General features: G+C 30.9%; 2 protein-coding genes across 3 annotated transcripts; both read right to left on the bottom strand.

Annotated features, from left to right (window-relative positions):
• Nucleotides 1–292: 292 nt before the first annotated feature.
• On the bottom strand, nt 293–5,045 carry LOC138931738 (uncharacterized). 2 transcript variants are annotated; one of them, XM_070292797.1, is made up of 7 exons: nt 5,004–5,045; nt 3,433–3,684; nt 2,845–3,118; nt 2,265–2,503; nt 1,628–2,023; nt 809–1,032; nt 293–728 (listed from the first exon to the last, which is right to left on the bottom strand). In XM_070292797.1, the coding sequence occupies exons 1-7, from the start codon at nt 5,004–5,006 to the stop codon at nt 644–646; spliced, it is 1,473 nt and encodes a 490-aa protein (XP_070148898.1). In that variant the 5' UTR covers nt 5,007–5,045; the 3' UTR covers nt 293–643. The 2 variants fall into 2 exon arrangements, with proteins under 2 accessions (XP_070148898.1, XP_070148899.1); XM_070292798.1 differs by lacking the exon at nt 5,004–5,045 and adding an exon at nt 4,211–4,381.
• A 6,477-nt stretch (nt 5,046–11,522) lies between these two features.
• Nucleotides 11,523–14,267, bottom strand: LOC138944884 (probable serine/threonine-protein kinase cdc7). Its single transcript, XM_070315950.1, is given in 3 exon segments — nt 11,523–11,672; nt 11,674–12,990; nt 14,055–14,267. Coding segments are annotated over 3 exon segments (1,680 nt in total).
• Between the last annotated feature and the right edge of the window lie 230 nt (nt 14,268–14,497).

Consider the following 14,497-nt stretch of genomic DNA (forward strand, 5'->3'; position numbering starts at 1 on the left):
AAAAATGTTATTAAAATGTATATTAAAGAGAAAGAAATAATAAAATGCAAATAATAATAAACAAAAAATGTCAGAGAGTATAAAAACAAAATTTAATTTCTCATTACTTAATTATAATTATAATATACATGTTATTTTATTATATTAGAAAACATACAAAATATGTCTGTATCTTATCAAATTAAAAGACATAGTAATATATATATATATAAAAAGAAATAAAGGCGTCCAATTAATTACGTTATATTAATTTATATAATTATACAAAATATAATTATTTGTATCATTACACTAACATTCTCATATGTCTCTGCAAATCTACGCTCTGAAGAAAAGATTTCATCAATTTATTTTTTGTCGTTTTAAATTTTATTGAAAAATCTTAAACACAAGATACGCCGTTTACACAGATACTGAGCGCGTCTCTACAAACGTTAAAAGAAAACAGTATAAAAAGTTGCAAAATCTTCAATGAAAGACTAGATGCGATGATGCCGCTGATCTCTATTTTCAGTCAGCATATTTTCGATGTCGTCCACAAATATGCCTCAGTCGTCATAATTACTAATAATCATGTTTTTATGCTTTACTGACCCTTGTGTGTGACATTCGTCAATCGTCATATCGCTCATAGCGATCCTCGTCATTCGGATTTACGCTTCTTAAGCGCAAAATTTACTTTTGATGGAAGAAAACCCCCTTCCAGTTTTATTGGTCTTTCTCTGTACCTAGAATGGCAATTGTGGCAAATAATTATGTAGTAATATTTTTATAGACTCATTTTAGTACGTCTAATTTATTCTTATACCTGGCGGTATCTTGCGCAGCGATGACTTTACTCGGAATATACGTGTCAAGTAGTGACCTTGGCTCTGTGGACGAAGAATGCTCTTGCACTGACAAAAACTGATCTTGCACCGGCAAAGATTGTTCGTCTTCGATAGAAACAGGTTTCAATTGCGTAATGCCGGATTTGAAATCCTGTGGAGGCAATTGCGGTGGCACGAAGTGAGCTTTGGGTTCTTCAGGCACCTATCCTCAGAACACATTTAAATAAAATTAGAACTTTTATATCGTCGAATAAGCTATTTAAAAAAGAACTCCAGAGAAAAGACCTGGAGAAAAGTACCTTAACTTGTATAAGATATTTTATATTTTAAAAAGCTATAAATGCTTCAGTGAAAAACGAAAAAAAGAATTATTAAAATAGCAAAGTATATATGATAAATTTGTTATTACTTTTATAAAAGAGATACTAAAGTGTTTCATAAAAAATAGTATACACGCGTTTTTTATCCATTAAAATGCAAAAATATTAAGGTAAAAAGCATGTACAATATAATAGCATGTAAGTAGTATCGCACAACAAAAAAGGTAATTAAATTATGCTAATTGAGTTAACAAATTACCCCATTAATAATGTTGCTCACGTAATTTGAATCTTTAATTATATAACCCCTCTTCGAAGTTCAAAAAAAATTAAAGTGTTATTTTTATGAAAAACTATCAATTTCATTATAAAATTTGATATTTGATCAATATAACATAATCACACAAGTTATAATATTTATTCTGTTCGAATAAAACGGTTGTTTCGTGATAAATTTATTTCAATCGTCTGTCATACCTTAACGTAATTTTGTGGAAGATCTTGGCTGATTTGTTCTTGCAAGACTTTATCCGGCGCTTCGGTGACAATCGTCGGTCTAACGTACAATTCTTGTTGGGTTTGATATTGATTCACTTGCCCAGGGAGAGAATTGTCTTGAATGTATGCTGGTAAACGAGCGTAAATATCGCTGTAAGCGGTAGTAGGATCGGTGTAAACTATGCCAGGCTGCATGTAAACTAACTGTTGCACATAATGTGGTTGCGACGGCGTGATGTAAGCTTGCGTGTGCAACAACGCCTTTTCTTTAACAGGCAACTGTTGGGGTTGCATGTACACGGGTGTCGTCAGTAGTGTGGATAAATTAATCTTTTTTGACGTAATTGGAAGAGTATAAGCTGATCCTTTTGATGCCTGAAACATTTATGATTATATAATAAATTTATTAATTAACAAACAATTACTAACAATTTTAAATTGATACACAAATACTTACAAATTTATTTATTTTTAATGCAGAAAAAAAGTTTCACCTTTTTTTTATCTTGTTAAAATTATGATATTGCAATACTGTGATTACATAATTATTTGCATAAAAATATAATATAGTTATAGAAGCATGCGCGTTGCGTTCGAAGATGCAATTTAAACTTACTTTGATCCTAAATGTTGTTGGCACAACTGTAGAATAAGATGTTTTTGCAGAAGAGACTAATTGTTTTTGATTATATACGGGAGCGTATACGGGTATGGAAATTTGTTGAGCCGCGTTGTTGACTAACTGATGTAACGGAGGTTGCAATCCGGCACTTTTTTCACTCTCCGGAGAATTAATATTCAATTGAGGATAATAAGAAAGCAGCTGAGTCACCGGAACATCGAAATAAACAGGTTCTGCAAATAAGAAAGCGCATTTAAATATCATATATGCTCATTTGTTTTATATATATATATATATATATATATACACAATATTAATATAACTACACACGCACAATTTTATGCTCAATTCATAAAATATTTTACTTTTCTTAACTATTAAACAATCGATTTTTTTTTATTTAAATATATTGTATTTATTCTGTAATAAACTTATTAATAGTACATAATTTATTTCATATAATTGGCTTAATCAGAATACTTTTTTATATTATTATTTGAAATATTGCGCGCTACATATACAATAAAATAAAAATAATAACTATATTAGAAAATATTATATATTTAATTTTTACCTTTATTGACGGCTTTTGTATACTTTTCTGTGATTGCTTTCTGTTGAATACTTTGAATATGATTGCCTACTGTTATTTCTGGTTGGTAACTAAATTTTTGAGATTCGTAGGCGATGGAAGAAACGCCTTTTGCCGGTATTTCCGCTTGTTGTTGATATCCTCTGTAATATTGTATTGGCAGAATATTTTGCTGTGGCAAAATTTGGCTTGGCTGCTTATATTGTACTTCTTGTACAGCGTATTGATTGGGTTGAACGTATGCTTCAGGTGGTAACTATAAAATCGATAATAATGATAAAAGCAATAATTAAATAAGGAAAATAAAAAGAAACGGAAAGCAATATTATTTTATAATATGTGATACATCGTTAAAATAGTAAATATGTATTATCTGATATTTATATTAATTTTTGAATATTGTATAGGAAATATTTCTTTTATATATATTTTTTTTTTCGATAACTATGTATGTGATATTATAAAATCAAATTATTATAATTTTTATTTTCATAAAAATTTTTTAAGAAGAGAATTTTCTATTGTAAAAAAATATAAATAAATAAAAATTTATATATGCTTCAATATTACGTTATATTTTACATCTTGAAAGCCCTGAGGATGGATATACGATTCGGAATTACTATCCAAAGTACTATATTGGTTCGGTATTTGATACTGCTGCTGATTGGGTTGTACGGCGTATTTCGTTTCATCGGTCTGGATATTCTCGTTCTTGACTTTATTCTCAGCCCTCAGATTATCCCTTTCTATATCTTCTAGATTAATTTTCTCCGCGGTACATGTAATCGTTACCAGCAGACCCAAAATTAAATAGACTTTCTGCAATCAAAAGAGAAAGTTAAAATCGCTATCGATTATCAATACATTCTTTTTTTTACCTTCTTTTTTTAATTCCACATCTAATTATGCATAAACTTGCAATAACATATAGATTATTAAGTATAAGATTACATAATACGATGATTAGCTTGTTTCAAATATTTGAAAAATTAATAATTTTTTTGGGGACGTAAGTAAATAAAATTATGCTGTATTTAAAAATATTTTTGAAGAATATTGATAATATTTATATTATTTTATTAAAAGATAAACTTAATTAATTTCAATATAATTTGCTGTCGAAAAAGTGAGAATATTAATTCATTAAAAAAAATGTTTGTCTTACATTTAGAATAAAGTTTATAAAAGTTTAACAAAGTTGCTTTGCAAAAACATGTTATATAGCACAATATAAAATTAAGTATCATAAACAATGTTTCAATAATGATAACCGATTTATTGATATACGTGAAACAATTATTCCTTATTGGCTATTTACATTTGTTTGAATTCTTTTTACATTTACCATCATCGTTTCCGGCAAAAACATATTTGCACCGGGCACACTTTCACTGCACGCGAAGTTCTGGGTCAAACATCCGGTATGGACCACTCTTATATAGATTGTACTGCCCCGCCTCTCGGACAAGACAGACCACACTCCCCCGACAAGTATATCATACTCACACAGGTATACACATCTTTCTCTTTTTTTATTCTCCATAATTGAATTTTCACACATTCTTACAGTGTGCCATGTATCAAAAAGAAGCTATATATAATAGCCATTTTGGCGATACACTTAATGATACCGCTTGGGAAAAATGATTACTTTATTGTGTGATAGCAATAAACGTCGCAATAAAAATCGCAGGATTCATTATTTATAACTTATAACAGAATCGCTCGATTATACTTGTAGTTATATTTTATATAATATATAATTTTAATTTCAAATTATTATTTTTTTTTTTTTTAAGAAAAAGATAATTTAAAAATATCAAATTTAGTTAGAAATACAAAATATTTTACTTAATAAAATGCATCACCGACTATATAAAAATAAATATGTTATTTTTATTTTATTATACAAAAAATTTTACTTTATAAATATGGATTTCCTTAAAAGAAAGTTTATCGTATGAATACGTTTTTATCAATATAATTCTATTACAGAACTAATAAATAATTCTGTTTTAGAATTTTGGTCTTTTTTCTCAGCGACATTATGCACTTTTTTCAACAAAAAAATATATAATGTATAACATATTGTTTCACTGAATTATATAAGTAGAAACATTTAAAAAACATATACTTACCATGTTGCAAATATACCAAAAAAATACAAACACGACACAAGAACCTAGCTCTACTCTATAAAACCAAAGCTGATATGTGTTCTCTTATATAGCTTTTACCCCTACCCGCTGCATCCCCTGTTGAGCAACACTTCACTTCTTGATCAAAGCGTGTGTGATAATCCGTGTCGACTGTGGATCACATAGAAGAATATCGTCGCGATTCTCTCGAGTAAAAGTGAGGATATTTAACAAATTGCTTCTTCCTGTTTCAGAACATGTAACTGAATCTCACTTCAGAAAGAAACTGACATCTCAAAAATATCTAAAAAGCAAAAAAGAAAATCTAAAAATATCTAAAAATCATAGCATAACAATGTTAGAAATTAAATTTAATATTTTTTTAATTATTTTAAAACATGAGACAATTAAAAACATTTATTACTTTTTAGTAAGATGTTATGTGATTATAAAAGGTAACAGTTTAGAAGAAATATATTTAGCGTTTAGCTTATATTAATATTTATATCATTAAATTTATTTAAATGTATGAATATTTATGGAACATTCTCATGCAGTAAAAAAATTTATAAAATAAAAATTATAATTAAGCGATCGATAAATAAGGAAATGTTATTTTACTTGAAACGTTTTATTTTGCAGGAAAACTAATTTTTCTATAAAAAGAGAGACAGACACGGCGAAATTAACAGGAAGAAAAAAATCGGTTATTAAATCGCAATCTTCTGAGAACGTGATATATCGTCGAAGAAATCAAGCTTAGAAACGAGCTTCACGTATTTAATGATTATCGTCTTTCTACACACATATTCGCGCAATCGTAGCATGCGGTAATTCTTCAGATTGCACTAAAGTGCGTTAATAAATCGACGATAGAAGTAAAATTATCGGCATTTGTAATCTCCGCGTAAATCACTTCTAGTTTTTTCATCATCATTAAACCGTGATAATTATCACACTCGCTTATTCAGTGCATAAAATTGCTAATTGATCAAATCTTAGTATGTTTTAATCTCTATATTAAATAAATAAAACATACAATGGAATATGATGTACTAAGCGAAAAAAAAACTTGCCGTACCTAATTTCAGTAATTTTAAGAGAAAGTGCAAAACTTTCGAGATTGACACCTTTCTTTAATATTTCTTTTAATTTTAATAATTTTCTTGTTTAATAAAATTATTCAAATTTTTTTTATATAAAAAAAAATTCAATAGACTTAATATAATATTTATTAAAAATTAATACTTTCCCAATTTAACTTCAGTGAATGTAAAGGACATCATGTGTATATGAATAAATAATGAAACATGATTTTTAAAACAGTTTGAATTTTAATGATTAATAGAATTCTAATTTGTATTTCATCATTATCAAGATATTTGCATACATTCATCAAAAATTTTTGATAGAATCTATCGTTTATTAATTCAGATTCCTCTACGCTCTATGTAATGAGAAACAAACGCTAACGTCAGTGTCGAACAATGGAGAGAATGATCGATGTGGTCTCGCAGGAAGCGACGGTTTCCGATTATTGAACGATATAATAGCGTACGCACTTGTGGAAAAGCGAATTATTCTCACCACTGCGTGCCTAATAATCGCATGCGAGATTGAGCTGTGAGATCTGGACACGCGATCTCGTTATCCAATTCAAAGACGATGATATCTCTTCGGTATTCATGTAAAACAGACAAATCTCCTATATAAATAATTCGCCAAAAATTAATATTGATAATAAATCAATATATATAAGTGTACTTTTAATAAATAGTGTATTTTTAAATGTACCTTTAATAAATATTTTTATATAATCATTTTCTTAAATTTTTTATATATAATTGTAATCAACTTGCAAAATTTATACTTAAAATTAAAAAAAATATATATATATACGTATATGTATATATTTAAAATATATTATATAAAATATAATTAACAAAAATAGACTCAAATATATAAATTATTAAATTATTATCAAAATAAATTATTAACTATGGTGATCTCTTACATTTAAAATTTGCTGCCTAGAATGATATTCTATTTTAAAAGACCAATGATTGTCTGAGCTTATTTGTCTCGCAATTACCAAGATTGTCTAACAATGAATCATTTTTGCTTTAAACGATGTAATTAGTAATCATGACAACAATACGTGGGATTATATTACAAAAGAGTGCAAAAGATTGCATTGTATATTCGAGCGATTTTTCATTCGTGCTGTTTATTCGATTGAAATCAAGTGATGGCGGTTAACCGACAAGTCATCCAGGCGGACTATCGCTTATCACGACAATCGCGTGGTAAAATGTTCCTGAAAATTCATAAACGGAAATTGCTCTCTCAATTCTTTCCCTTTCTCTCGTACTCTATTCTATTATAGACAATGGAGAATAGTACCAGAAGGAATGAGAAGAAAGAGAGAAGAAAACCGATTTTCTTGCACAAGTTTCTGGCAAAAATGGTTGATCGATGTAGTCGAGAGGCACGGAAGGGAAAGGATAGCGAAGATGGAAAGGAGATTTCATAATGACTTGCAATCTCTCTCTCTCTCTCTCTTTCTCTCTTTGTACAAAAGTTGAGACAGTCATCCGGAATCGCATAAAGGTGAACCCTTTTCTCGGATATTCTGAAATATATTCCACTTGCCAAAACAGAAGAAAAAATGAGAAAAACCAGGACTTTCTACCTTGATTCATAAGTATAAATGGAATTATGTTGCATGCTGCTCCAACAAACGATCGTCGATGTTGCTGCGCTTAGGATAAAAATTAACTGCAATTAAAACGGAAAACTTTCTCGACCGTCGCCGTTATACCGCTTCGATGAAACTCGCACAGAAAGAAAGGACGAAAGAAACGTACAAAAAACGAGGAAGTAAATCGACGTGATAACTAAGAGAACGCAGTTTGACTTTTGAGAAGCGACAAATAAAATGCAAATATTTGACCTTTCGGGCTGATCGCTTTCTCGAGTTCAATCGCTGGGTTTGCCTACGATCACCTGTCCATCGAGTGATCTGTTAAATTTTTTTATGCTCGTCCAAGTTGACCACACTGCTAGTCGCTTTCGAAATTCACTCGATTGATTATACGAACGTAATGTGCAAATAAAGATGGTACTTTGCATATTTCTCTCATAAAATGCCACTGGAAAATCGATGGATAGCTTAGATACCAGAAAACATTCGTTCGCAAATTGCAATTAACAAAGTATGCTTTCCTTCATATACTTTTTCTTATAGTACCTTGAAGTCACTGCATTTAATTAATTTAATTAAATTATTTTTTTATATTATTATTTACATTTTTTTTTAGAATGTAAAAGTTTAAAACTTTCTATAGATACAGAAAATGTAAATAATATATTTATTTAATTAATTTTTTTATTTTTATAATCTAGGATGTCTATAGCTTCAAATTGTGTTATACCAGAATCCTAATAAATATTATACGCAAAATATGTGCAAAACTTTATTTAATATTAAAAAAATAATGTACATATATATATATATAAATATATATAAGTTTATCAATTTAATAAAGAAAAAATGTAATAAAAAATAAAACAAAACATTTTTGAAATGTGGTAAAGATAAATATTGCACTTTGTATGTAGCCTTTCGTCAGATTCAAAGGAATAGAGCGAGCGGCAAGAAGCGGTAGAAAAATATCAAATAGTTCTCTCATGCATTTTTTACATAAATTAATATGAGTATTGTGACTTTTTTTCGATATAATGTATTTCCTGGCGTTGGAATGCAGATAATGCTTGCCGAAACGCGTGATGGCTCGTAAACATAAAGAGAAAATAATGCTTCAGTTACAATAATGAATGTTCGCGTACACATCTGTACACATGGGACTTTCTACCATACATCGCCAAAAGTTGCAGCCTCATTTTCCAGAATTTACATCGGCGTACTCTCAGCGTCGAGTCAACCGCGCCTCTCTCGAGCTTCCGGGTCACCGTGTTTGTTACCGATCGATATCAAGTCGCTGCGAGAAAGTAACGGGCTTGGTCCATCCGATTTTATTTTAAACCATCGGCATACTTGAGCGTGCACGAGAATGCACAAAATAAAATAAAACGGTGCGAAGCTCTCACTCACCTGCCGCGATGTACCTTCACGCCAGGATTGGCAATAAAATATATTGCACCCCGTATAAACTATACGCAATTTTGTTAAACATGTCGATTCTGTTCAGATAATTGGAAATTATGAGAGACGAAAAGAAACTCGACGAAAAGAATTTCGTGATTTCTAGATCATAACAAAAAAAATGTCCAAAAATTTTACAGAAAGATACATTATATGATTTTTGTTAAACATTTTCTTTTTTCTGTAATAATAAAAAAGTAAAAAAGTAAATGTAAAAGAGAATCTCGCGTTTTTCTGTGACTTTAAATTTATAATCACAAAAATTTCAAAAATTATATAGAAAGATATACTGATGGTATATAATTTTTGTTAGACATGTTATAATTTGATTACATTATGTAAAAAAAATATTATATATAATCTTTTATTAGCCCCCCAATTCTTTAAGGTAAAAAAAAGGTTTCTAAAAAATCTAGAGCATATCCGCAAAAGAAATGTGGATAAATGAACAAATAATTATAAATAGCAATAATTGTTCTACGAAAGTCGGGAAATTAGCAACAATTTATAAATAATTAATCAACAAGATTTTTTTATCTCACTAACGGCTTTTTGTTATGCCGTACCTGATTCGAATGGACTGACTGATCTCGCAGCTTCACTTCTCCTTTCCTTTTGCGACCGGCACGCATCGCAGTCGGACGATCAACCATACATTGCCATAATCCGGATCTCTTCCGCCCTCAGATGCCATGACCATGACTCATATAATTCGCGTTAAGACGAGAAACGACCAAAATTTCAAACGATCAATTAGCCTCGCGCTAAGAAGATTCACCGTACGATGCAACGGTTATAACAGAATATAATTAGCAAGATTAATTAGTATGACGGCTAGCTAATCTAGTAGAACTTCGAAATAAAATCGTGGCGTTATACATTATCGTGATCTGTCTATAATCACGTTTCTTTTAATTTTCAACTTTTCACGAATATATCCATTCTTTGCATAATAAAAATACTATATTTTTTATAGTTTTAAATGTATATCATTTTATAATTCAATAATAATTACATGAACATAAATATAAACATTTTATAACCTAAATCCGTCATTTGTTAGAAAGTCTGTGTACTTTTCATAAAATTTATCAATATCTGCAATATTGAAGACATAAAATAGAGAATATTCGTTATCGTATATACATTAATTATCAAGCGCGTAAAGTGTATTAATGATATGGATTATTCTTGAAGCCGCCACGTTCGTATAAATTTTCGTATCTTAATCCGCTAAATTTTCATGCACATCGCAAGAGTTTATAATGACGTGCGTGTATAATTACATCGAAAAGAATATGGCAGGAAAAAAGTCAAGAACCCGTCGCTCATCAAACGAAAGTAAAATACGAAGATAAAGGCAAAAAGAAAACACTGGTTCGTTGTACAACGGAGAGAAAGTAGTACAAACGTTAAAGAATCGTTTATTATATCAGAATGATTGCAAAAGGAGTATTAAAAATTTCTAGGTATACATATGTAGGTCATAAGCTTCACAAATAGATTCGTCAAGTCACATCGGGTCAGACTCGATGCACCATCGCAATTTTCTGAGTTCGAAAATAAATTTATCATGGATTCTAAAATACTAATATCCTTTTTCTAAACAGAAAATAAGTTTTCTTCGCATTTTTTTCTCTTGCGTTTCATCAATTTTAATATTAATATTATATACATATTACGTTGGCATTTTCGTCGGTAACAAAATAGTGACATTTTCTGCAGAAGAAAGTATCAAACAGGATCGAGAGAGGTGATATAAGTATAATCGGATCAACTGGCAATCTATACATCTGCGGGCAAGCCTTTCATTTAGTGGCTAATGCGAAAGTAAATCATATGGAACGTCGGTATCTATTAAGTTCTCGATTCGTAGCTATTAATAATGTTAGACATTTTTAGTTTAAGCATAGATTTGATTAGATTTAGCAAATCAATAAAAAGAATGTACGAAATACAATATAAAATGCGTATATTATATATTACAAAATTAATATTTATTACAAAAAAATATATTTAAAAAATTGCGACAAAAATGACAATTATCAAATTTTAACTATATATATATATATATATATATATATATATATATATATATATATATATATATAGAGAGAGAGAGAGAGAGAGAGAGAGAGAGAGAAAGAGTAAATAGTTTAAATATAAATATAAAAAATACTTGTGTGTGTGTTTAAATATTAGAGATAATTTTTATAGTTACGTGTATGTTTCCTAAAAGTAAAAATAAATTCGCGTCAATTCAACAATTCTATAACAACAAATAATTATAACAATCTTATATATAATAGCACCATTTTTTAAATCAGTCTATCGCATTTGTAGATCATAGGATATCATTCTTTATTATATTGTTTATTTCCAAAGTTACCGTCATTCAGATTGATCTTATCTTGTTGCGTTTGCTGTGCCTGATCTGATTCATAAGACGAGTACTTATAATTGTAAGATCGGGGCGTCTGAGATGCGACAGTGAAATCTTTTTTTTTGATAAAAGCCCGATTGATTTTGATAGCTTCTGTAATTCTGTTCCTCTTTGTTGGACTAATCATAGGCATCACCGTAATTATTGTTGTTATCTCTTTGATTTGTTGGTCGACAATGGATCACACGATCACGATGCTTGATGCGGTTATCAGACGATGCGTACGTCATTTGCGGCACCGGTTTTTGAACATAATGGACGCTCAAATATCTTGTATCCTTATTTGAAGTTTTCTGAGACGGAACTTCTCGTAAATTCATTCGTTCTCTGTTGACTTTAGCGGTATCATCGACATTTGTCACGTAAGTTACACCAGTTTTAGTTCTCGCGCCTGAAAGAGTCACGTATGATGGCATATTTGGAGTATAAGCATCCTGGTTCGTGTACAATTCATTCTTGACACTGCTTAATACGTCTTTATCGTTCTCGTAAGACTGACCAACTTGTTTCTGCACTAATATTAAATTTCCCAACGTCTGAGTCATCAGTTCCATTTGCTGATCTTTGATGTATGGCGCGAGTGGGTAATCCCGACCGACCGGCTGTTCCGCCACGCTGATTATTCTGTACGTCATCTTCGGCAGGAAAATCGGCAGGCCCTTCGCTTGAACATTGAGTCGATTGTACGGACTGGCTATCTTGTACGTACTAGATTGCCCGTCGAGATCCTTCAAGTTGCCGGATATGTAGTTTCCGTCGTCTACGAATTGGCTCGCCGACGTGTCCTGATTCGTCTCATTCTCCTTCGGTTGTGTACTCTGCTTGGCCTTGTTCAACTTGTCGTTCTCCGACGTCTCGGTGGAGTCTTGCGATGTTTCCTGATGGTCGATGCCTAACGACGGCGTTGGCAACGGCGAAAAGGAAGCGTGATTGAAGTAATGAGGATAATAATAGGGTGGCTGGTAATAATAATTCGGATAAGATGGGGATGGATACAACGCAGGATTCACCGCGTACTGTGTAGAATACGGATTATAGACGACGTATGGTAAATTGGCGTAAGGGTACGCGTCGTTGTTGTAATGCGAGGAGTGAGCGGATGAGGGGGAGTTGTTTTTGGAATACGGATCGTAATTGGGATAATAGGAATTTTTTTGATGATTGTTGTTGTAACTAGAACTGTAAGAATCCTTGGCGTCGATTTTCGGCGCGTACAACTCCGACGTTAATTGCGATATTGACTCTGTCTCGGTACCTCGTTTTATTAACTTAGGGCTGTAAGGGTAGACGGGATGTATCGGTAAAAAAGGCTCGTTGTTAGGATCCTTAGTTTTACGTGGTTGGGCAAAAATTGCCGGCAACAGCAAGCAAAGCAAAACCTGTAATTAAATTTATTTATTTATAAAATGTAATTGATTAAAAGAAATTTTATATTATTGTACTGTATTAATTAGAGATAAATACTATATAAACAGAATACATATATATATATATAGTAAGATATATAGTTATTTTAATTTTTTTTTTATAATAACCGATAGAATATTGTATAATTATATAAAAATAGAAATTACACAGTAATGTCATAATATAATCAGTATAAAAGATTATTTAAATTAATAATGTATTTATAAGCTGTATTTATAAGCTATACTTTAAAAAAAAATTCATTAAATATTTCCCAATTTTTAATAAATAATTTTAAATACTTTTGTAACATACTAATTTATGCGTGTGTTTACCACGCATTCGTATTTCATATCCATATTCGTAATTTATGTTTTGTATCAAAATATATTTACACATATATACGTTCAAATAAAATAAAAGTTTTTACGATACAAAAATAAAAATTTATATTTTATAAATTCCAAATAAAAATTTATGAAATATTTAAACTGTTGAAACTGTACTGGAACAAAATTTCTTAAAAAATAACTGTTTATAATTAGACCGTATAAAAGAATTAGACATCAAGTTTAATTGGCACTACTATTAACAACGTTGGAGATTAGTAGTATTAAAAAAATGAATTATTTTCCATTAATTAATGAATTTATTAATTTATACTAACCATCCCCGTCATAATTCGCTTATCGCCGTCGGATGATTACAAAAACTATGCTTTCTTCCACAATTTAATCGCTATTTCATCCGGCACCTCGGCTGCCAACAATTTCACAGATCAGATCGCCGCGACGGTTCCACCTTTAATGATGGATCTGCCGACATTGAATTTCTCCTTTATACTTAGTCATCGGAAAAATCGCGGAAACTAGTTTAACATTTCTCTGCTCTTATATGTGTATAAGTACAAAAGTGATAGTGCACGATCCGGTGGCGCAGTAAAAATGTATAGAATGTCGTTCTATCGTCAAATGGCGATCACTCGATAGTGACAGACATGAGATTGTCACGTATATGTCAAACATTACAAAGAAACGGACGAGATACCGCCCTTCGCTCGATCCCAACGATCATTAAGCAGACCGTGATTGCCAGTCGGTTGCGTCGAAGAAGTCTGTGAAGAACTTATTTGGCGACGCGTGATCTTCGCGAAAGTCCGGATCGGTACTCTAAAGATAACTGACCGGAAGACAAAAGGTAATGGTCGTAAAGGATCAAACGGCCTAGGAAATGGAGCACCCTCCGGCATCCTCAAAGGATCTTTTTATTTTCGCTCGAACAATGCCTTTCTCGGTGACGTTCTCGTATCTTTGAAAACGTCAAGACTTGTTTTACTTTCACCTGTGCGTCTGTCTCCCCTACCGACAAATCCTTACTGCTCCGACCACACCTGTGATAATGACGTGATTGATAGGATTCAGGAAGATTGCGTCGCAGAAATATCCGGAAAAAAATTTATCTTTAAATTATTATAGAATC

The sequence above is a fragment of the Polyergus mexicanus genome, unplaced genomic scaffold, assembly GCF_030449975.1.
Source record: "Polyergus mexicanus isolate NDT 795.1 unplaced genomic scaffold, iyPolMexi1.0 SCAF_3, whole genome shotgun sequence".
In the NCBI taxonomy this organism is placed as follows: Eukaryota; Metazoa; Arthropoda; class Insecta; order Hymenoptera; family Formicidae; genus Polyergus; species Polyergus mexicanus.

What these genes read in the sequence shown, in the direction of transcription:
- LOC138931738 (XM_070292798.1), bottom strand. Translation starts at nt 4,234, where the DNA reads ATGTTTTTGCCGGAAACGATGATG. An exon ending in CAACAACATTTAGGATCAAA is followed by an intron (nt 2,024 to 2,264) that starts GTAAGTTTAAAT and finishes TAAATGTTTCAG; the next exon opens with GCATCAAAAGGATCAGCTTA. An exon ending in GCTGCGCAAGATACCGCCAG is followed by an intron (nt 729 to 808) that starts GTATAAGAATAA and finishes TTGCCATTCTAG; the next exon opens with GTACAGAGAAAGACCAATAA.